Source organism: Cetorhinus maximus, chromosome 15 (assembly GCF_964194155.1).
Source record: "Cetorhinus maximus chromosome 15, sCetMax3.hap1.1, whole genome shotgun sequence".
In the NCBI taxonomy this organism is placed as follows: Eukaryota; Metazoa; Chordata; class Chondrichthyes; order Lamniformes; family Cetorhinidae; genus Cetorhinus; species Cetorhinus maximus.
In genome coordinates this window covers 90,544,845-90,566,617 of record NC_135893.1, presented here as the reverse complement: position 1 = coordinate 90,566,617, position 21,773 = coordinate 90,544,845, and the positions used below count along the sequence as shown (strand labels likewise).

Here is a 21,773-nt window from a genome sequence, read left to right as displayed (position 1 = left end):
AGATAGGAATTCAAAATTAAGACGATCAGCCCTCTCAAGTGAATGCAAGAGCTCCCATGGCCAACATTTATCACTTGATCACTAAAAACACATTAACTAGTCAGTCATCTCAGTACTGTTTGTGGTACCTTGCTGTTAAGAGACTTGCTGCTACATTTGTCTCCCAAACAGCGAACACACTTCAGAAGTAATTCATCGGCTCTAAACTTACTTTGGGATGTCTCAAGGGTGAGAAAAATGCTACACAAGTTAAAGTTCTTTCTTAAAATCTTCTCTAAAACACAGTGTACAGCTTCCATGAACTGAGATGCAGAACAAATAACTTGAGCACAACTCACCAGCTTTGCACATCATGGATGCCAGAAGCTTGGACACAATGGAGCCTCGTTTCCTCATCTTACATTGCTTGCTGTATGGGAAGTAAGGGATTACACCGATGATATTCTTGGCACATGAGGTCTTAGAGGCATAGATCATAATAAGAAGTTCCATAATGGTGGTATTGACATCCCTATTGTACAAGAAAAGGCAAGTTATGATTTTTAAAATATTTCTTTACTCATATCAGACAATGGCATTTCTTTTAATTTGTTTTAATTCCCCTACTCTCCTCCCATTTTCTTTCTTAAAAAATAGAGCCATCCTCAATCAAGAGCAACAGAAGGTCTATCTGCAGGTTACCACCACCGCTCATTGATCAACTCAAGGAGTGCAAAGGAAGAATAAGTTAAAAGTTATGCCTGCCTCTCCTCCCAACCCAAGAAACTCCACCACACAAATAACTTAAGACTAGGCTTCAAATTCTGATCTGGTCGAGTCCTGAAAATTCAGTGTGGTAGCTACTAGGCCATTCACAATAGCAATAACTTCTAGTGGTCACTGAAGCTGAAAACTAAAAAAAAAGCAGACAGCCCTAACTTAAGCCTGCTCAACTTAGTTTCGGTTAAAAAAAACCAACTTATTGGCAATCCAGCATTAGGCACCACATGTACACAGACATTACTAGTTGTTTTGCACAGTGAGGCAGGTTGAACAAGAGGCACTATCGCTTGCACTTAAAAAAGCCTGGTGAAACAAAGTAATACTTCTTAGAAATGATCACGGGTTTCAACTTACACCGGAACTGGGGTTGAGACTGGCTTCCTGAATAGAGTCAGGAAAGACATACTAGCATGACAAATACTTATGGCAATAATCCATTAACAGATGAAATAGCCACTGAAACCAAGATAAATACTTTATATACTGATTTTGCCCTGTGTTTCTATTTTAAATTTGGTATTCTGATGCAGCTAAAAAGAGCTCTAACCTTTAAAATGTATGTGCACTACCTGAAAAAGAAAAAGTTACTTTAGTATTCATTCTTCTAGAAATTAAGGAAACAGGGGGAGTAGGGGTGTTCCTCCGTCAATCACAGTTGTACAGCTTTAACTTGAAATCAAAGATAGCACAGATAAGAGTTAAAGCTTCACTTTCAAATTATGCCTCACTCAAAACCCAAATACAAAAATTGTACAAGTTAATGTCCCCTGTTTGATCAATGAAAAGCACAGCAGCTTAAGTTACATTTCACCACAGTACTCACTTTGAAACGGTCTGAATAATAAACACGTTCTTTCCTCTGACAGACTCCTGAATCTGCACTCTTGTTTCTATCAGAAAGAACAGAAAACCACCAAAAAGTTAAGTACCATTAAAATGGAGTTCAAACTAATACCGCATTGTTAATCCCTATTTTCTGCAGCTTGATCTAAACAGCTAACTCAACATCAAAAAGAGGAAAGGTTTTCTCCACAATTTAGGGATAAAATCTTAAATCAAATTTAATAAAAAGCAATGAAGTATTGCCCATTAGAAGCAAATGGAGAAAGGACAGGGAAACCCTATGTTGGTAAACTATTCCGTGGTTTGATCTCCATCAAACAAAGGCAGAAGGATGAGACCACAACCACTGCAGATGTTTGCAAGATCTGTTATTGCACAAAATAAAAGGAGACAAGTCATTTGCCAGTGTCAAAGTGATGCAACCTTTTCATTCTACTTACACTGGAATTTTTGTTCCTTTGCAATGGCCCAGATTTTGCAGTGGTATTGACAATGAAAGTGTTTGCCAACATTACACCACCGAAAACGACAGCAAATTCTGGAGTCCGCCCATGCACAGGATAATGTGGAGATTTAGAAGTTGCTGTCAGTAATTTTGTTATTTTCCAGAGTGATACTCTTTCGAGTTATCAACAGTCACAGATTGCAACTCTTTTCGAGTACAATCACAGTTCTTGGTTTCCGGGAGTGGGACATGAACCCACAACCCTCTGATTCAAAGGCGAAGGTGCTATGAACTGAGCCACAGCTGACACTTTTTCCAGAGTGATGTTAAGGCACCTCCAGACAGCAATCAATTGAATTGACGAGCTTCCACTCTTACCTCGTTAGTCTGACTGCAAAAACCCTTGAAAAAGTTACATTTTGTTGAATGAAGCTTAACTGGGCTTTTATGGTGTACTAATTCCGCAATTTTTTTATTCATTCACAGGATATGGGTGTCAATGGCAAGGCTAGCATTTATCGCCCGTCCTGGTGGTGATGGTTCTCAAGTATAGCTGAGTGGCTTGTTAGGCCATTTCAAAGGGCAGTTAAGAGTCAATCACACTGCTGTGGGTCTGGAGTCATCTAGGCCAAAATTTGGGCCAATATTGTCACAAGAAAATTAAGTTTAGAACAGATGAGGTCAAAAATGATTCAAATACTTTCAGGAAATTATTTTTAACTCCTCTGCCATAAAATATTTTAATACTTTAGGAGATGGAGCTGTTGGCAAATGCAAGTTGTAGAAAATCCTTAGGTTGATGCTTGTATTTTTAATTTTCAAGGTAGGTAGGTCACTTACATACAAGCCACTCTTACAAAGGTATCTCACCAAGCAAAAAAATAAAATGGCCATTTCATTAAGAGACTTTCTGAGGAAGGGGAGATGAGGAAGAGAGGCTTAGTTACAAAATCAAATTGAATTTTCATTTCTGCGATCAGGTTCAATATAGGCCTTAGGGATAAATATATGTTATCTCTGCTTCTCAGGCTTCTAATGTGAAGTGAACGTAAAGTTGCATCCCACTAGGTACTACTGCTCAATGGTCCATAGCACAAAAATGCACTACAGCTCATTCATTACAACTGGACCGAGGAAGGGGAAAAAAATCATTATTCTGGAACAGGACAAGCACTTCTGTGACAGAACTGCTAATGGCAAAGAGGTACTTTATTCTGCAATTGACTAAGATTTGCTTGATCTGGAAGTGATACTTTTCTTGCACTGTGTTTTGTGAATATAGCATTTCACATCACCAAAAGGAGTTTTGCTTTGTTCAACCATTGTACCTTGCAGTGATCAGGCCATGGTGTTGTGCAACCAAATCCACCCATGTTACCAAGCTCATTAGCACAACATATTCTTGCTGGCAATAGTCGATTTATTACATACTTTTTCTTAATGCACAAAGTACTTCTGACTGCCACATCGCAGTCTCTACCATTTAGCCCAATTCACAACAGCACAAAGCCTAAAAAATCAAATCAAGTAACAATGAACAATTTTTTTTCCAACTTAAACATAATGGATCAGAGCCAAGTGATTTTTTTTTTTACAGCAGTTGTACAAGCATGACTTTCTCATAGAAATATTTACCTTCAAAATACTCTGAAGCATTATCATTGATTAGAAGCATAGGTTAGTAAATAAGTGACAAGCAAGGTTTGTGCTTTCACAGTAATTATCAGAATGCTACTCCTCAGCAAATTAAGAATGCCAAAACGCTATTGAGTAACTGAATTTTACTTGTTCAATCACTAATCCAGTAGCTTTGCTGCTTTTTTCTTTTCTAAAGGAACCATAAACCTTTGTAACTGAGAACTTTAGCACATTTGAAAAAAACAGTTCATCCTGACTTAAATCATGTCTACAATTCTTTCACCGTCTCAAATTTCACCCCCAACCCCAAACATTAAAGTGATAGTATTTTCCTTGTTGCAGTACCATGAAACTGATCTCAGAAACTAATCGTAAAAAAAATTGCACAACTTATATTTGAACCAGCAACTGTTTTTAAAAGCTCAAATTCAGTCCTGCGATAATAGTCACCAAATGATTTGTACTTTTGAAACCTGAGAGTGCTTCACCCTAGACACCTATGAAAACAAAATGTAACGTTAAGTATTTGGCAAGTGAAGCTCATACACTTGTGTTCCCAATAAACCTGTGCAGAGCAACTACAATTCAGTCTATTCCAAATGCATTAACTAGCTTCTACTTCACATTTTGGTCTACATATATTGGTCTACATATATCATTCAAGATTAAACATATCTGCTTTATGTTTATACATTGCAATGTAAATATTTCAGTTTGCATCGACACAAAGAGGTATATACACCAGTTACTGCCCCAGAGCAATCTTAAAGGTATCTAGTCAGTCATCTCTCAGTCTGCTCTTCTCCAGAGTAGAAAGGACCCAGACTCCTCAGTCTTACTTATAGTTAGAACCCCTTGGTTCTTCAGGTGTCATCAGTGCAAAAAGATTTGCAAGGTCTCCAGTGATTCTATATCCTTTTTGTAATACGGAGAGCTGAACCATGCTGAGTGTGGTCTAAACAAGGTTCTATATAAATTTAACAATTTTTAATTCTATTCCTCTAGAAATGAACTCCAGTGCTTTAATTGCATTTTTCATACCTTGCTAATATCTGTTGCTGAAACAAATTAACTTGGATTTCTGCTCTTAGCACTCACTGAGCCTGGCCAATGGGCTGCTAATACATAGTTTAAACTTCAACAAAGCACGTGAGCAAGATTCAAGAGTCTGTCTTCAAAGTTTACCACGATTCTGAGAATCTGTAAATAGAATAAACGGGAACTAATTTATGCTTCCCAAAGCAGGAAGCGGGGGGTGATGGTCAAGGGGTGTTTTTGCGACTGGATGCCTGTGTCCATTGGGGTTCCACAGAGATCGGTGTTGGGTCCCTTGCTGTTTGTGGTATATATAAACGATTTAGACTTGAATGTAGGAGGTTTGATCAGTAAGTTCGCAGATGACACGAAAATTGGTGGGGTGATAAATAGTGAGGTAGCCTTAGATTACAGGAGGATATAGACGGGTTGGTCAGATGGGCTGATCAGTGGCAAATGGAATTTAATCCGGATAAGTGTGAGGTGATGCACTTGGGCAGGACAAACAAGGCACGGGAATACACGATGAATGGTAGGACCCTGGGAAGTACCGAGGATCAGAGGGACCTTGGTGTGCATGTCCACTGGTCCCTTAAGGTAGCGGGACAGGTTGATAAGGTGGTTAAGAAGGCATATGGGATACTTGCCTCTATTAGCCGAGGCATAGAATATAAGAGCAGGGAGGTTATGCTGGAACTGTATAAAATGCTGGTTAGGCCACAGTAAGAGTATTGCGTACCGTTCTGGAATCTGCATTATAGGAAGGATGTGATTGCACCAGAGAGAGTGCAGAGGAGATTTACCAGGATGTTGCCTGGGCTGGAGAGTTTTAGTTATGAAGAGAGATTGGATAGACTGGGGTTATTTTCCCTGGAGCAGAGGAGATTGAGGGGGTACATGATTGAGGTGTATAAAATTATGAGGGGCATAGATAGGGTAGACAGGAAGGAACTTTTCCCCTTGGTGGAGGGATCAATAACCAGGGGGCATAGATTTAAGGTAAGGGACTGGACGTTTAATGGGGATGTGAGGAAGAATTTTTTCACTCAGATGGTGGTGGGAATCTGGAACTAGCTGCCTGAAAGGGTGGTAGAGGCAGAAACCCTCATAACATTTAAGAAGTATTTGGATGTGCACTTGCGATGCCATGGCATACAAGACTATGGTCCTAGTATTGGAAAATGGGATTAGAGTAGTTAGGTACTTGTTTGACCGGCACTGACTTGATGGGCCAAAGGGCCTTTTTTTGTGCTGTAGACTTCTATGACTCTATGGAAGAAGTGAAAATTTTTTTAAATTTTTCTTGACCTCTGAATTAATCAGCTGACCTATGACACTGGCTGAATTGATAATTCAGTCTTGTTAAATTAAAATATAAAATCGCTCAAAATTGAAATACAAGACACCATCCCGCTCACAATTATACCTACATAAAATCTACCTTAAAACCTAGGGGTGAGTTGACTTGAAATCCAAACCAACTGCCCCGTAATTCATTTGGTAAACACAAGTAGGTAACAGCACGGGTGCAATCTTTAATCTCAACCGTGGCAGTAATTGGATACAACTGTTCCTAGCAGCCTCCTTAACTGGTAGAGGGTAGGGGAGTGGGGGGGGCGTTAAAACAACCTGAGTTTCTGCTCCAGAATGCTATGAAACAGGTGCTTGTATGATGGGTGAAACCAGTATTGATTGTGGCCGCAATAACCCTCTTTGAACATTCTCACTCTCATGGCATCAGAGTGTGGGAACTGAATGCAAACACACATCAATCGGTTCCTCGGGAACAACAAAGACAAATAAGATGGGGAATCAATTCAGAACACAAGAGCAATCCACATGTACATGGTTGTCAAGAGGCTGACCTTCAAATTCCTGATTCAATCCATCCTCCTACAAATAGCACAAACCAGATTTAGCTGATCTAATTAATTAAAATTCAATGCAAATGAAAAGGGCTCTAGCATTTCAGCTACTAAAAGGATATCATTGTTATTGAGAAGTATTTAGCAATATTGTATTTGCCAAACGCCAGTCATCACAATTCACATCACTGTTCACAAAAGCAGCTGTGATGACAATATTTCCTTCAGAAAAGCTGCTGGGCTCAATTCTCTAGGACAATATAACTACTATACTGCCAACAAATTACACATTGAGTAAGGAAACCATCTCTCTGAAAAATACAGAAACTTAGAAAAATTACAGCACAGGGGGACATTCAGCCCATCACATCCATGCCAGTAGAAAAAAAAAGGAGCTATCCAAGCCTAATCACGCTTTCCAGCTCTTGGTCCTTAGCCCTGCAGAGTTACAGCAATCCATGCACGTATCCAAGGCCTTTTTCTAAAAAAAAGTGATGAGAGTTTCTGTTTCTACCATTCAGGCAGTGAGTTCCAGATCCCCAATCGCCCTCTGGGTGAAAACAATTACTCCTCAACTCTCCTCTTAAGTGTTTTGCCAATTACGTTAAATCTATAGCCCCTGGTTATTGACCTCTCTGCCAAGGGAAACAGGTCCTTCTAATCCACTCTAACTGGGCCCTTCTTGTTCATAATTTTATATAGTGTATGTCAATTAAACCTTCTCTCAGCCTCCTCTATTCCAAAGAAAACAACCTCAGCCTGTCCAATCTTGCCTCATAGCTAAAATTTTCCATTCCTGGAAATATACTCAAATCTCTATACCCTGTCTAGTGTGATCACATCCTTCCTGTAATGTGGTGACCAGAAATATATACAGTGCTCTAGCTGTAGCCTTTCTAGTGTTTTATACAGTTCCAGCATAGCCTCATATACTATGCCTTAGCTAATTATAGGAAATATCCCATATGCTTCAACTCCCTTACCTACCTGTCTCGACACTTTCAAGGATCTGCAGACATTCACTCCAAAGTCCTTCTGTTCCTCTGCCCTCAGTAGCCTACCACTAATTGTGCACTTTCTTTCCTTGTTAGTTTCCTCAATTTCATTACCACACATCTTTCAGGTTGAATTCCATTAGCCACTTTTCTGCCCACTTGACCAGTCCATTGTTATGATCCTGCAGTGTACAGTTTTCTTCATCACTATCAACCACATGGCCAATTTTTGTATCACCTGCAAACTTCTTAACCATGCCCCCTACATTCAAGTCTAATTCATTGAACATACCACAAAAAGCAAGGAACCCACTGAGCCTGGTAGAACCCCATTGGAAACAGTGACAAAAACATCCAATCATAACCCTTTGCTTCCTGCCACAACCAATTTTGGATCCTCTTAACACTTGCCTTTGGATTCCATGGGTTCTTATTTTTCTGACCAATCTCTCATGTGGGATCTTGTCCACATCCTTGCTAAAAACTAATGTATTCTATATCAAATGTGCTGCCCTCAACACTTCTTTAAAATTTTAAATCAAATCAAGTTAGTCAAACATGACTTTCTTTTGACAAATCCATGTTGACTGATATTGATTAACTTGTGCCTTTCTAAATGGCAATTTCTACTGTCCCTCAGGATGTTTCCAATAATTTGCCCACAACCAAGGTTGGGCTGACACAGACTACTACTTCCTCCCTTTGTAAGGAATTGTGCAAAGCTTGCAATCTTCCAATCTCCACAACCACATCAGCCACCAGCGAGAACTGGAAAGTTATGGCTAGAGCTTCTGCTTTTTCCTTCCTTGTTTCTCTTAGCCTGGGGTATATTTCACCTGCACTGATGATGCATCCACTTTTAAAGATGCTAAACCCTTAATATTTCCTCTCCCATTATGTGTATACCGTCCAATTATTTCACATTTCTCTTCCTTACCTGCTGTGTCTGCATTATCCCCCACTTTTGAGAAGACAGACAAAGCATTCATTCAGATCAATGCTTATGTCTTCTGCCTTTACACACATTACCTTTTTGGTCTCTAATCAGTCCTACATGTGATTTCATCTTCGTGATTGCCTTGATTTTACATGCCATGGTTTTTCCTGCCATGTCTTTACTTTCTGACTTTTCTTTTTAATTTCACCCCTGCACTTTCTATACTCCTCTGGGTTTTCTGCAGTATTAAGCTCTTGGTATCTAACAGAAGGTTCCTTTTTTTGCCGTATTGTGTTCAGGTCTTGGACATCCAGGGGTCTTGATTTGGGAATCCCATCCTTTTCTTTTTATTGTGGCAACATGTTTGTTCTGAACACTCTCCCTTTCCTCCATGAATGCTTCAAGTAGCTGTTTCCAATCCACTTTTTTCAAATCACATCTTAGCTTTGTAAAATTGGCCGTTCCCCAATTAAAAGCTTTTGTTTTTTCCCCATAACCACGCCAAATCGAACCAAATTATGAACACTACTATCAAAATGCTCTCCTACTGTTACCCCTACCACCTGCCCAGCTTTCTTTCTTAAAACTAGATCCAGAACAATTCCTTCTCTTGTCGAGCTTGCTACGTACTGGCTTAAAAAGTTCTCCTGAATGCATTAAGAATTTTGTCCCCTCTATACCTTTTAAACTGATTTTATACCAGTTAATATTGGGGTATTCGAAATACCCTATTACTGCCCTGTTGTTCTGCACTTCTCAGCAGTTTCCCTACATTTTTCCTCTTTTATCTCTTTGGCTGTTTGACAATCTATAGTATACTGCCAACAGTGTGACTGCCCCTTTTTTGTTCCCCAGTTCAAACCACATCAGATGATCCTTTTAACATATCATCCACCCTTCATCTGTGATTGTTTCTTTAACCAATATTGAGACTCCCCAATCCTTTTTTTTAAAATCTCCCTTCTATCCCATCCAAAAATCCCATAACTAGGAATGTTCAGTTGCCATTCCAATCACTCTTTAAACCATGTTTCAGTAACAGCTATGATATACTTCCAAGTCTACCTGTGCCCTTGGCTCATCTGCCTTATTCACAAGACTCCTTGTATTGAAGTATATGTCACCAATCACTGAACAACTCACTTGTTTATTTTCTAGCTTTTGTTTTCTCTGCCTTCCAACTCTCATACTAATTTTCTGTCTTTTACCAGTGTTGCTTCTCTCCCTTCTGAATCTACACTCAGGTTCTCATCCATCCCCCTATCAAGCTAGTTTAAATCATCCCTAACAGCACTAGCAAAATCCCGTGTAGTTTGTGATACCAGCCCTGTCAGGATGCAACCCGTCCAGCTGGTACAGGTCCCGTCTTCCCAGATCCAGTCCCAATGCTCCAGAAATCAAAAGCTTTCCTTCCTCCACCACCTCTATAGCCATATATTCATCTGCACTGTCATATTTCTGTACTCATTAGCATCTGACACTAGGAGTAATCCAGAGATTACTACCTTTGAGGTCCTACTTTTTAAATTTCTTTCCTATAGCCCTAACATCTGCCTTTAGGACCCAATTCCTTTTTCTACCTGGTCATTGGTACTGATATGAACCACGACTTTTGACTGTTCACCCTCCCCCTCAACTGCTTAACCCTGGCACCAGGGAGGTGACATATCATCCTGGAGTCATCACTGAAACTGCAGAAAGGCCTGTCTGCTCCTCTAACTATTGAATCCCCTAGCATTATTGTTTTGCCGATTTTCTCCCATTGGTACAGCTGAGTCACCTACGGGGCCACGGTCTTGGCTCCAGTCATACTCCCCAAAGGAACCAATCGCTTTCAAGTATTCAGGGCACTCCTGCTCTACCTACCTAGTGGTCACCCATTCCACATAGCTCTCAACCACACAGATGCACTGCTTTGATGACAAGCTGCTCAAGCTCCTCCAATTGACAATATGTCCTGTACTTATGGTTTTCCAGGACATAAGCAGCAAAATATTCTTCACAGGAAATCACAATTCAAAACAGACTTAAGTGTCATTCCACAATCTGCATTCAAGTTTCCATAATTTTAAGATCCTTAACAGAATACATGAGTCATCGTCACTGGAACTTATCTGTATCCTATTTATCCCACTACAGTTATATATATTTATGAACTGTCAGGTTGACTGCTCAGCTTACTTGCAAATCATATCTTGAACTAAGCTACTGAACTGAATAGCTATGGCCAAGGTACGGCAGAACAAAAACCTTCTGTGAATAATTACTTGATAATTAAAGATCATGGCCCCCTGAAGTTAACCCTCTCTACAAAACATAACGCAAAAGGCTGCAGCAGTGCAAACTATAAATACTGCACTTTCAATTTCACGCTCCAAAACACACAGCTACAATGATTTCAGCTAAGGTGATCTGAAGTATGCCTCACAAATTTATGCATTAATAACACCCCAGAGTGCTCCTCCTTAGTTTAGCATCACAGACAATTTTTAAAAAATATATGCAAAGTAACAATTATTCCTTATGTGTACCAACATAAAGCTTTCATAAGCTATCAGTTCATTACGCAAAGGCATTTCAAAACAAAATTCATATATTACTTTAATGGATTTTAACGTGTAAAGTTCTATTTGATCAAATCCAAAATGCCATTTACAGGAAACAAATTATATTGTCAATTTTTTGTGTTTCCCATTCTACTAAAAATGACAAAAGCAATTTAAAAACAACCCTGGGACTTCTCTTTCTTAGTGCACTTTCATTTTGATACAACACATCATGGCTGAATTTACTGGGACTCACAACAGGGGCACACGTTGGGCAGGTTCTCAACAGTCCAAAGTATTTGACTGAGTTACACGAGCTGCTCACCCAGCAGGATTCACAGTGTCAAATTCAGACACTATTCAGAACAGCGGTTTTTGAAACACCAACACATCACTGAAGAACTCTCATTCTACGAGACAAATTAGTTCAATTTGTTTACACAAGAGTCAATTATAAGGTAGCTGAATTAAACAGGTAATATTTTATCCATTGGGCAAATGAAAAGAATCATTATACAATGTGTATCCAAATCAATAAATGTTGCCAGTTCAGCTTTAAAAATGATTTACAAAACCTGTAGTTGACACAGAGATATGGCTGCACTTAAATCATGCATTTCGAAGAAGTGGCAAATGTTGGCTTGTTGTTTCAAACCCCCAATGACAAAGAACGCCAAGTGGAACTCAAGCACTACCACAAATGGAGAGAGAAAAACCTGGAGGGAGAAATCATACCCAGCTTGCTCTTTCTTGTATTGCTTCTAGCAGTTAACTGCTGTGCAGTACCTAAAGTACCCTTGGAACTGATTACTCCCTCAGTCCAGTATCAGAATAATGGGATATGATGGTTACTGATGACAAGACTCCTATACATTGGAACTACCACAAAATTAGATGCTATGAGAACAAGATGTTGCAATTTATAATTTGAGTTAAGTTAATACAAGTGGATTATGCAATCATTAATTAACACCAAATGTCCGCAGAATCTTGACTCAAACTTGAGCTGTTCAAGAGGTTTTCATTCAGCCTCCTTACCACTTACACTATCCACACTTATAGTGGGCAGCTGCCTAAACAGCACTGCTCATTTGCTATTTCCACTGAGGTCAATTATAAAGACACTGCCTTATAACAGCACTAGCTATTTCAGGCAGCGATGGATGAAACTTGCCATATCACATACATATATATTAACACAACTCAGACTCTTTATCCAAATATAGCAAAATCTCTAAACGTAACAAATGTTGTCATGCAAGTTATTTCTAATTGTGAGCAGCAGATGCTCCCAAGATCACCTTGTTTCTCTATCGGCCACAGCTGTCCAATTAGATTGAGCACCATAAATCCTTTGTTTCTTATTTCCAAGAGGGCAATTTCACTTAAACTAATAGCTGTTTCCAAATGATTTCCCCCAACCTTATTCGATTTTTGAAAATTCTGCCAGCAGAATGATCTAAGACCACCAAGTCTATTTTTATTATAAGATCAGATCAGCCATGCTCTTACTGAATGGTGGAACAGGCTCGAGGGGCCATATGGCATACTCTTGCTCCTATATTTTAGGTTATAAAACTTTGGTGTCTATCACAACTACTCACGCACAGGAATGCTAGATACAGTTTTACCGTCCTTATAGTAGGTAAATCGCCTTAATTTCAAAACTCTTACTATAAGCAGTGGGGAATGTATATGAATGTGAAAATTGTGAAATACAAATTTCAGAAGCTGACTCATCAATCCTAAGCAAAAAAAAATATCCATACCATCTATTCTTTTTACCTGGGAAGGCAATACAATTCAGCACAGAAATCTCCATTAGGAGTTTTGATGCCATGCTTCCCTTAGCCAGCCAGTAGTGATAATTGAACAGCTGTGAAGAGACTACCAATACAATCTGGCAAAGCTCAATTCCAAAAATGCCAACACTCACCATTTACAAACCATCAAAACAATAACTTGAGTGTGAAATCACGTGGCTCAACATTACCATAGTACAGTTTTGCTTCAGCAATGGTACTTAAATCCATGATTGATAGGGTAAAGCCCATCTTTGTTTCTTTTTCTAACTACAAGTCAGAATATGAATTTGGTTTCAAAGCTCAAATCAGTTACTAATAAGCAAATCTTAAACAAAAACTATCACACTACACAAATAAGCGTGAAAGCAGCAGAATCACTTGTGCCTGAAGCTGTATGAAAAATGGGCTGGGGAGCTCTTTTACAGGTATATTGAAGGTAAATTATAGGGATGTAGTTGGAAGAAAAACACAAATGTTAATAAAAGCACATATTTGTCAAAAACAAAAAGCAAATTTAGTGCCATGCGTGTGGTGTATTACTAGCAGTTTTGTGCTATGACCTGCTTCCTACTAGAATCTGGATTAAGGGTGCCCAAATATTTCCATCAGGACTCCGACATCGGTCAGAACTACTGGTTACAGAGTCATATTGCAACAAACTTTTAGCAGGAAAACTGTGTGTTTTCTGGGCATGAGAAACCTGGCAAGCAAATAAATAAAATAGAAAAACAGGTAAACTAAAAAAGGGTATGGAAGAGAGAACTAACCTATATAATGCCTCATTACATCCTCCGGCTAAAAGTGTTTCTCATATTAATTACTTCTACAGTATATTCAATGTTGCTACAACAGACAAATGCAAAGCCAGCTTGTACACAGTGAAATCCCACAAACAGTTAATGAGAGTATTAGCCTTGTTTTGATAACTCATTCTTGATTTTTTTTTCCAAGAAAACACATTTTTTCAGTACAAGTTGTTGCTATGGCTTCGCCACAGGTCTTGGGATAAATTTACCTTTTAGCTAATACAAGTGGGCTGTTCTGCCCGAGGGGGATTGTAGTATTTATGTTAACCACCACAGCAAAATCTGTGCTTATGACAAGTAACCAACATCTCAATCCCTTCCCAAATAAAACCCTGCACACTAATTTGACCTGACCCAAAAATAAAGCTTGTTGACACATTAGACGCAAGGTTTTTTTTTAAAAACACATGCACACCCACTGGTCACACAACTACCCTGACATGGATTCACCAGTAGGCCACTGTCCTCCCTTTCAATCATGAAAATGGAATGGGGAGGGTGGCGAAGGGAGGATTGAAACACAAATTAAACCTCAGCATACCTGCGGCTGATGCTTAAAATGCCTGTGCATCTTGTAATTTAAAAACCATCTCAATGAGAAGGCTTGGTGCTATAAAACACACCAAATTTTAATGGTCTCAGTCTTGTATATTCCTATGTTCCAAACCATAACTCTCCAGTAGCACAGGCAATACAGATAGAACAGTGGCTTTGCTTTACATGTTCCTGGAAGCATGCAGTTGTGCAACAGACACACTGATGAGCGTTCTACCTGGAATCAATTTACTACACTACATTTTAAAGACTATTGTAGGTCTAATTGCAGGAACAATCACATAATTGCAGTGAGGTTTCTGAAGTTAAAAACAGCAAGTTATTCCTTTCAAGTCAGCAGAGTGCCATACACAGTCTAATTGTAGACACTGTTTACTATTAAATTCAGCCTTGTTTTTTTAAAAAGCTAAGCTCAAGAGAAAAGGTTTTCTCATTTTGCTAATGAGATGCAAGCTCAGTTGAGCTGTTTTGAGTGAGTGGAGAGAGAGAGAGAGAGAGAGAGAGAGAGAGAGAGAGAGAGAAAGACACAAACAGACACCAGGGTACAACCCAGGCGGCAACATGGAAAACCAACTCCCCTAAACCCTCTGACAGAGGGGCCGGGGGAAGTCTCAAGGGAACCTCCAAGCTTCTGGAGAAAAATCAGCAGAGGCCTGGTAGCAGTACAGTCATTGTGTATTGATGGAATTAAAAAGAAAACCTAAAATAAAACAAAGCGGTTAAAATCCAAAGTAGGAAGAATATTCCTGTTGCTCCAACAGAACTGCAATTTCCAATGTGTACGGACTAAAGGAACAATGCAACTATGCCCTTCTACAGGCCTGTAGATTTATCCAGTTTCCCCAGGCAGTACACTGCAGCATTACAGACAACAAAAAGTGCTGGAAAAACTCAGCAGGTCTGACAGCATCTGTGGAGAGAAAGACAAAGTCAACGTTTTGAGTCCGTATGACTCTTCTTCAGAGCTAAAGAGAAGTAAAAATATGGTGAAATATATACTGTTTAAGAGGGGGTAGGGCAGGTGAAGCTCGATAGGAGACCAGTGATAGGTGGAGGCAAAGGAGAGATTGCAAAAGATGTCATAAACAAAAGGTCGAAGGGGTGTTGATGCTGGTGATACTGGCTAAAGGAGGTGCTAATGGTGACATTATGAGTAAAAAGCAGAATGAGCAAGTGACAGATGACCCTAGTGGAGGTGGGGTGGGGAGAGGGGACGGTGTGGGGAAAAAGATCGAAATAGGCTAAAATGTTGAACGCATTGAGTTCAACAACTTCAGACCATGAACTCTCTCCTCCATCGTCACCCCTTTTTCAAATATTTATTTTTATTATTTAAATTTATTTCCATTTTTATTCATTGTTTTATCGCCACCTTTTAGCCTCTTTCGATCTTTCTTCCCATACCATCCCCTCCCCCAACTAGGGCCACCTGTCACTTGCTCATTCTGCTTTCTACTCTTAATGTCACCATTAGCACCTCCTTTAGCCAGTATCACCACCATCAACATCCCTTCGACCTTTTGTTTATGACACCTTTTGCAATCTCTCCTCCACTTATCACTGGCCTTCTATCCAGCTTCACCTTTCCCACCCCACCTTAAACAGTATATATTTCACCATGTTTTTATTTCTCTTTAGTTCTGAAGAAGTCATACGGACTCGAAACGTTAACTCTGTCTTTCTCTCCACATATGCTGTCAGACCTGCTGAGTTTTTCCAGCACTTTTTGTTTTAGTTTCAGATTTCCAGCATCTGCAGTATTTTGCCTTTAGTATCACAGACAAGGTTGGTCAATACAGTATATTCTTAATATATCCAAGTAATAGATCAGCACGACCATTGTAATGAAAATGCATTACTATATTATGGCCAATTTTCCCTCCCCTTCCTTCTGAAAGCGTTGGCATTTGCATATCCACAGTCACTTGGAATCTTCTAGTATTTCAGCCAACTGCCTGTTCAGTTTCAAATCAAAAATATCTTAAATGGAATGCATTATAAAACATCTACTCCTTTGACACTTTCTATCAGCTGCTTCAAGCTGTGCCAATATTTTGTAATATGTCTGGTTTGAAAAGTTCTGATTACTTTATCAGTGTTGACCTTACAGAATTCAATTAATCCTTCAAAGTATGCATCTGTCTCAATGACTGAGCAATTTCACCTCTTGCATAACCCCCATGTCAGATCTTATTTTTAAGAGACAAAAATTATACATGCGCAAGAGCCATTCCTCATGAAGCAATGCTCACACAACATCTAAGCCTTAAATGCATCAAAATTCCCAAGAGGCTTTTTGCGACTAAAATATGTTACGTTGTGCACTTACCTCGGTTAGCTTCTTGGTAGACTTGAACTTTACCCGGTTCTACGCCAAGTCGCCTAAAATTGAAGATGAGGAATAACCCTCAAAAAAATCGTTCCTCAAAAACCATATTGCTGACTTTTACACAAAATTAGGGTATAGACACAAGAAATGTCTTCAACAGGGTAGCTGAAGATATTGAGAAAAAATATATAAAACAGTTTGGGGGTGGGGGGTAAGTGTAGAAGGGAAGTACTAAAATCTTCCCATCAAATCTGCACCAAGATGTATTGATTATCAATAACCATTATAGAATTATACCAACACCAAAAGGCAATCACAACTTTCTCTATAACATTGGCCAAATTAAAAATCAAATTTAATCAATGGCTCAGTGGGTAAGTGGTCCAACATAATGAGCCACATGAGCCCAGAACTGATTGTTGGTCTGATCCACAATGCTTCATCTAAGTGGTGTTAACATGGGTGGGCACTACAAATAGGCTCGGTCTTCCAAAAATTTGGGGGGGCGGAAGCGGGGGCGGGGGGAAAAGAGAGAGAATAAAAGTTTGACAGCTTCCCAATAATTCATCACTGACTTCCTTTGTTGGAAACTATGCATGCTGCTTAGAGGGTAATGTGTGACGTACCTATAATGGCACACTATGGTTGAATAGCCTGCTCACATTTGAAAACTAGACCACTTAACTGAGGTAATGGAGAGTTTCTGCACTTGTGGTACACCTCAATAGGCATTACCATGCTTAGTACAAGAGAAAAGAAAGCTGGAAATGGGGACAACCAGAGGTAAAAGGTGCATTTCTATAATACCTCCAAAGCAATAAGTCACGCTGATTAAAAATAGTATCATATTAAAAAAAAAATTAAGGATGGTGAGGAAAGATGAGCCTTATGCTTAAGGTGGGTATAGATGAACAATCTGAATAACTGTAGCAAAATCAGTGAAAATCCACTATGCAGCAAGCTTATTGGGAACGTGTTTGGTTGGGATTCCAAGATTCATTCTATAAACAGAAACCACTGACTCACCAAACAACAGAACAGTTTGGTCTCCAGAATAAGGTTTTAATGAGTTGCACAAATCTGAGGATCAATGCCACTGCTGCCTCTCTCAAACAAATTGGACTGTATAAAATCCACATCTTCTATGTGAAGCTAGCATAAACTGCATTTTTTAAAATGTTAAACAATCTTTTAATCTGTTGCAGCCTTTGCTTCATGCACTCTAGCAGTGATGACTTGCTGACATACATGTACTGTATCATGCAATTCAGGATGTCAGCAGGTGTATAAAAAACTTTTGAGAGCCCACTTAGAACCCACTTCAAAATTAAAACTACATTCAAAAATCAAAAAAGTCACACGGGATTAACTTTTGGCTCAGGATCATGTTAAAAACCGCCAAGGAAAGATGTATTTACTGCTGAATTTAATAGGAGGGGAGCGGATGGAGATAAAAGTCCCTCCAAATTAAAAAGGTTTCAAACTGTAAACGCCACTTATTGATAGAAGCAATGTACATTAAAGATTTAATGACATTTTGACAGAGTATTCATCAACTGCTAAGTTGTTTTTAGTGGTATTACGCAACATAGCCAAAAGACTCAAATATCTAGCACTGAAAGTGGCCATTTGACCGATCATCAGCGTTAACTGAAAAAGAGAGTTATCCAATCGAATGCCACCTTCCAGCTCTTGGTCTGTAGCCTTGTAGGTTACAGCACTTCAAGTGCATATCCAAGTTTTAAAAAAAATTTTATGAGGATTTCTGCTTCTACAACCCTTTTAGGCAGTCAGTTCCAGATCCTCACCATTCTCAGTGAAAATATTTCTGCTCAGCTCCCCTCTAATTTAAAAAAATAACTTTAAAACTATGCCTCCTGGTTATTGACCTTAAAGATCAGAAACCTTCCCAGCAAAGCCATAATGTTTTTATTTTTTTTGAGTTTCAACTGTTCAGCCCAAACTTTTATGGTCATTTATGTAGGCCCCTGCCCTCGCTGTTCGAAATATTGCAAGCTCTCCTTTCCTGAAAATGCTGTCTCATGTTTGTGGCTATATGGTCACTGGCTGCCCTCTGTTAATCTTCAAACTATTAATAATTTATGTAATCTCAGGCAGGGAGGAGGGGAGGTCTGGCTTAGCTGATTGACCATTCCCCATAGATAGCAGGAACAGAGTCTTCATGGGTGGGAGCCATTACTGAAGTGTCCTCACACAACATCTGCACACGCCCAAGGTGCTTTCCAAGCAGCTTCACTGGATAATGAACAGAGCAGGAAATGCTGCCTACTTCATTAAGTCTGCCAAAATCAAGGGTATGGGCTCCCACTATAACACTCTTACTGCTGATGGCCAGCTAACATGACAGATTCCTGATCTTTACCATAATACAGCACAGTGGGCGGGACAATTTTTCATCAAGCCATCAGAGTTGGCAGTGGTGCTACACAGAAATGTACTGAGAAAATGCTAAAATTAATGCAAACAGTTCCTCGTAAATTACTCTCAACAAAAAGACTGCATTACACAGAACTGAACTGCTGAAGCAGTATGAACAAAACAAAACCTAGCTCCTCTTCCCCTTTAAAATACCCAAACATTAAATGAAAATGTGCACTTCGCTCTATTGCTATGCAACATCTGCCAACTGCAAAAGGCTTGACTTTAATAAGGAACAAAGGGTGAAAATCAACTCTCAGCACCTCAAAAAAGACACACAAAAGGTAACAATGTCAAAATAGATCAGTACTTTAGCTAATTGTTCATTTAGCAAAATACATGAAAATCTATACTGATATTTGGACCTTCAATCCATTTAACTATGAAATCTTGGTGCCCAAATTATGCTGTCATGTATTTTTGAAACTCTGCAGGCTAATTTATACAGTTTATAGAATTTTTACTAAATCCATAAAAACTGAAAAATGCACAACAGATTTTAAAGATACTGTAAAATTTATGCCAATAGTTTAACAAATGCTATGGTTATGGGTGATTGTTAAATGCAGTTTTAGTATTTCTATCAAACATGGAAAGTCAGTGTTGGGCAGCTTATCAGCAGTTTCAGGAAGGAAACTATTTTTAATCCAGCTGTATTAAACTAGCTCTACCCTAAGGTGACCCCACACTTATGAATGTTATACGAAGTGCACATGGGTCTACATGGGGACCATAGGTCTGTCCCTCTGTACCAAAACATAAGCAATCAAAAAAACCCAAAAATCAGCACCACTTTGACACTTACTCAAGCAAAAAAAAAACAGCTTTGGCAAATAGTGATGCCTGCTCACGTCGCTATGATTTAAAAAGTTTACTTTAAAAATACACTACTTCTTGCTAATTGTTTTCAACAACATGATGCACTCCTCTTTTTAAATAGATTGGCTCCCCTTTAAATCACACAGATTAATGAAAAAAAGGGGGAAAGCAAATTGCATCACTGAATCCGATGTTGCAATGGCTTAAAAAAAAATGTCTATTTACTTACTCTGAAATCTTCCTGGCCAATTCTGTGTAGGCTGTACACGAGTTGGCAGAGAACAGTGCCAGGCCACCTTTAGTTACATTCATGGCTGATGGATCCTCTAAGTTTCCTCTCTGGATGTTTTTAACCCCACCGGCCAATGACATTCACCTGCAGTGTCAAAGAAGCAAAAATGTATTGTATATACACTATTGCAAAGTGGGCACCATTTTAAGATGAAACCACTGTGACGAGCTCCAGCAGCATTAACTACATCAGTGAGATGTTAGTTTTTAAAAAGTCTTTGTAAATGTAAATACATTTTAATGCTTTAAACATATAAAATAATATTATATGCAGCTTTTTAAAAAAAATACCAGCTGCATCTCCCTCCATCGAGCAGCATACTCTAAACACTTGCAAAGCCACAGCAGGTCTACTGCAGTTCCTGTCACATGTGACTTGCTGGAAAGATCCCCCCTTCACCATCCGAATTAGCTCAGCGCCCATTTTAAGGCGCCCCTAAAATTGGGCGAGGCCCAAAAGACCAAACAGCGTCAACAATCCTGGTCTTCCCCAACCCCCACCACACACACACACAGCTGCCTGGCCGAACACACGTTGCCCACCCCAAGCCTCGGGTCTTTATTGATGATCGATAAAACGCGCTCCAACCCACTCACGATCTTTTGTCTATGGGGCACAATGGTCGCTACGGCCCTAACTAGGACCAGGGGTCGCTTCAATGTCGCCTCTCACCTGGCCCGTCGTCGCCACCGCTCGCCGCCTCGAGGCTGCTACCGCGCGCTACCGTCGGCTCAGCGAGCACGCGCTCCTCCCCCTGGCAACCCAGACCACGCCCCTGACATGTGTCCAGTCCGCTAGCAACCCACGCCCCTCCCCCTGACAACATCCGCCGCGCGTCGCCCCGCCCACTTACTTCCAGCTCGTCCCGCCCCCTATTGCCCTCCTGACAACCCGCTTCTCACGCAGAAGAACCAGGGGCGGGGCGGGGCGGGGGCGGGGTCAGGCCAGTGTTGCTAAGCAGCCACGTTGTGAGATCCAGTGTATGACGCCGCCTCGTAGCGAAAGGAGGGGCTACTCTGGGCAAGTTGAAGTTGCCACCTTTTTGCTGTATGGGTCAATTTGCAAAGGGTTTGACTGCAGTTTTTTTGGTGATGACAGCATTTCATTTGCAATTTTTGCAAATAGATACTCACACTGGCTTTTAATAAGAATGCAGCCAGAAATTACTCTTCAATCGTGTTTTTATTAATAATTTAGTACCATGATTATGTAATTTGGGTAAATTAAAGCAATCAATGAAGGGCAATGTTTCCCTAAATACAGTTGCTGATTGCAAGGTGTTTATCTAAGACGAAGCTGATCGTAAATTATTAAACCAGAATAGCCCTACAATGTCTATTTATGTAGTACTCTTTAATGTGGTAAAATGATCCATTGGTGTAAACACTGAGGCATAACAAATTGAATGCCAAGCCAAGGAACTAGATGCTGCACTCCTCAATTGCTGCACCCAATTGGCCTGAATTTTGCCAGTCAGCAGGGAGCGAACGGCACTAGCCATTTATGACAATTGCATTTGCACGCAGATTTTTAGAATCTTTACTGAGACATGTAGAGTCCAGGCCAAGGAATGATGTTAAAATATTTAATTCAATGTAAAATCATGTAGAGAAAGGAAAATAAAGATAAGGATTGAAAGGTGAGATTAGGAAAGAGATAAAA

The 21,773-nt window shown here is 39.7% G+C and overlaps 1 protein-coding gene across 9 annotated transcripts in view; it reads right to left on the bottom strand.

The window, feature by feature from the left end:
• prpsap2 (phosphoribosyl pyrophosphate synthetase-associated protein 2) overlaps window positions 1-20,834 on the bottom strand; it is a 46,742-nt gene extending 25,908 nt beyond the window's left edge. For 2 of the 9 annotated variants that reach the window (XM_078558956.1, XM_078558955.1), the window contains exons 1-4: window positions 20,049-20,195; window positions 16,562-16,614; window positions 1,586-1,652; window positions 339-511 (exon numbers count right to left, since the gene is read on the bottom strand). In XM_078558956.1, coding sequence (XP_078415082.1) covers window positions 339-511; window positions 1,586-1,652; window positions 16,562-16,614; window positions 20,049-20,191 — 436 coding nt within the window. In that variant the 5' untranslated portion in view covers window positions 20,192-20,195. Of the gene's footprint in view, window positions 1-338; window positions 512-1,585; window positions 1,653-16,561; window positions 16,615-20,048; window positions 20,196-20,401; window positions 20,549-20,703; window positions 20,727-20,783 lie in introns of those variants that run through there. The other 7 variants (XM_078558953.1, XM_078558957.1, XM_078558952.1 and 4 more) reach the window with 7 other exon arrangements.
• Between the last annotated feature and the right edge of the window lie 939 nt (window positions 20,835-21,773).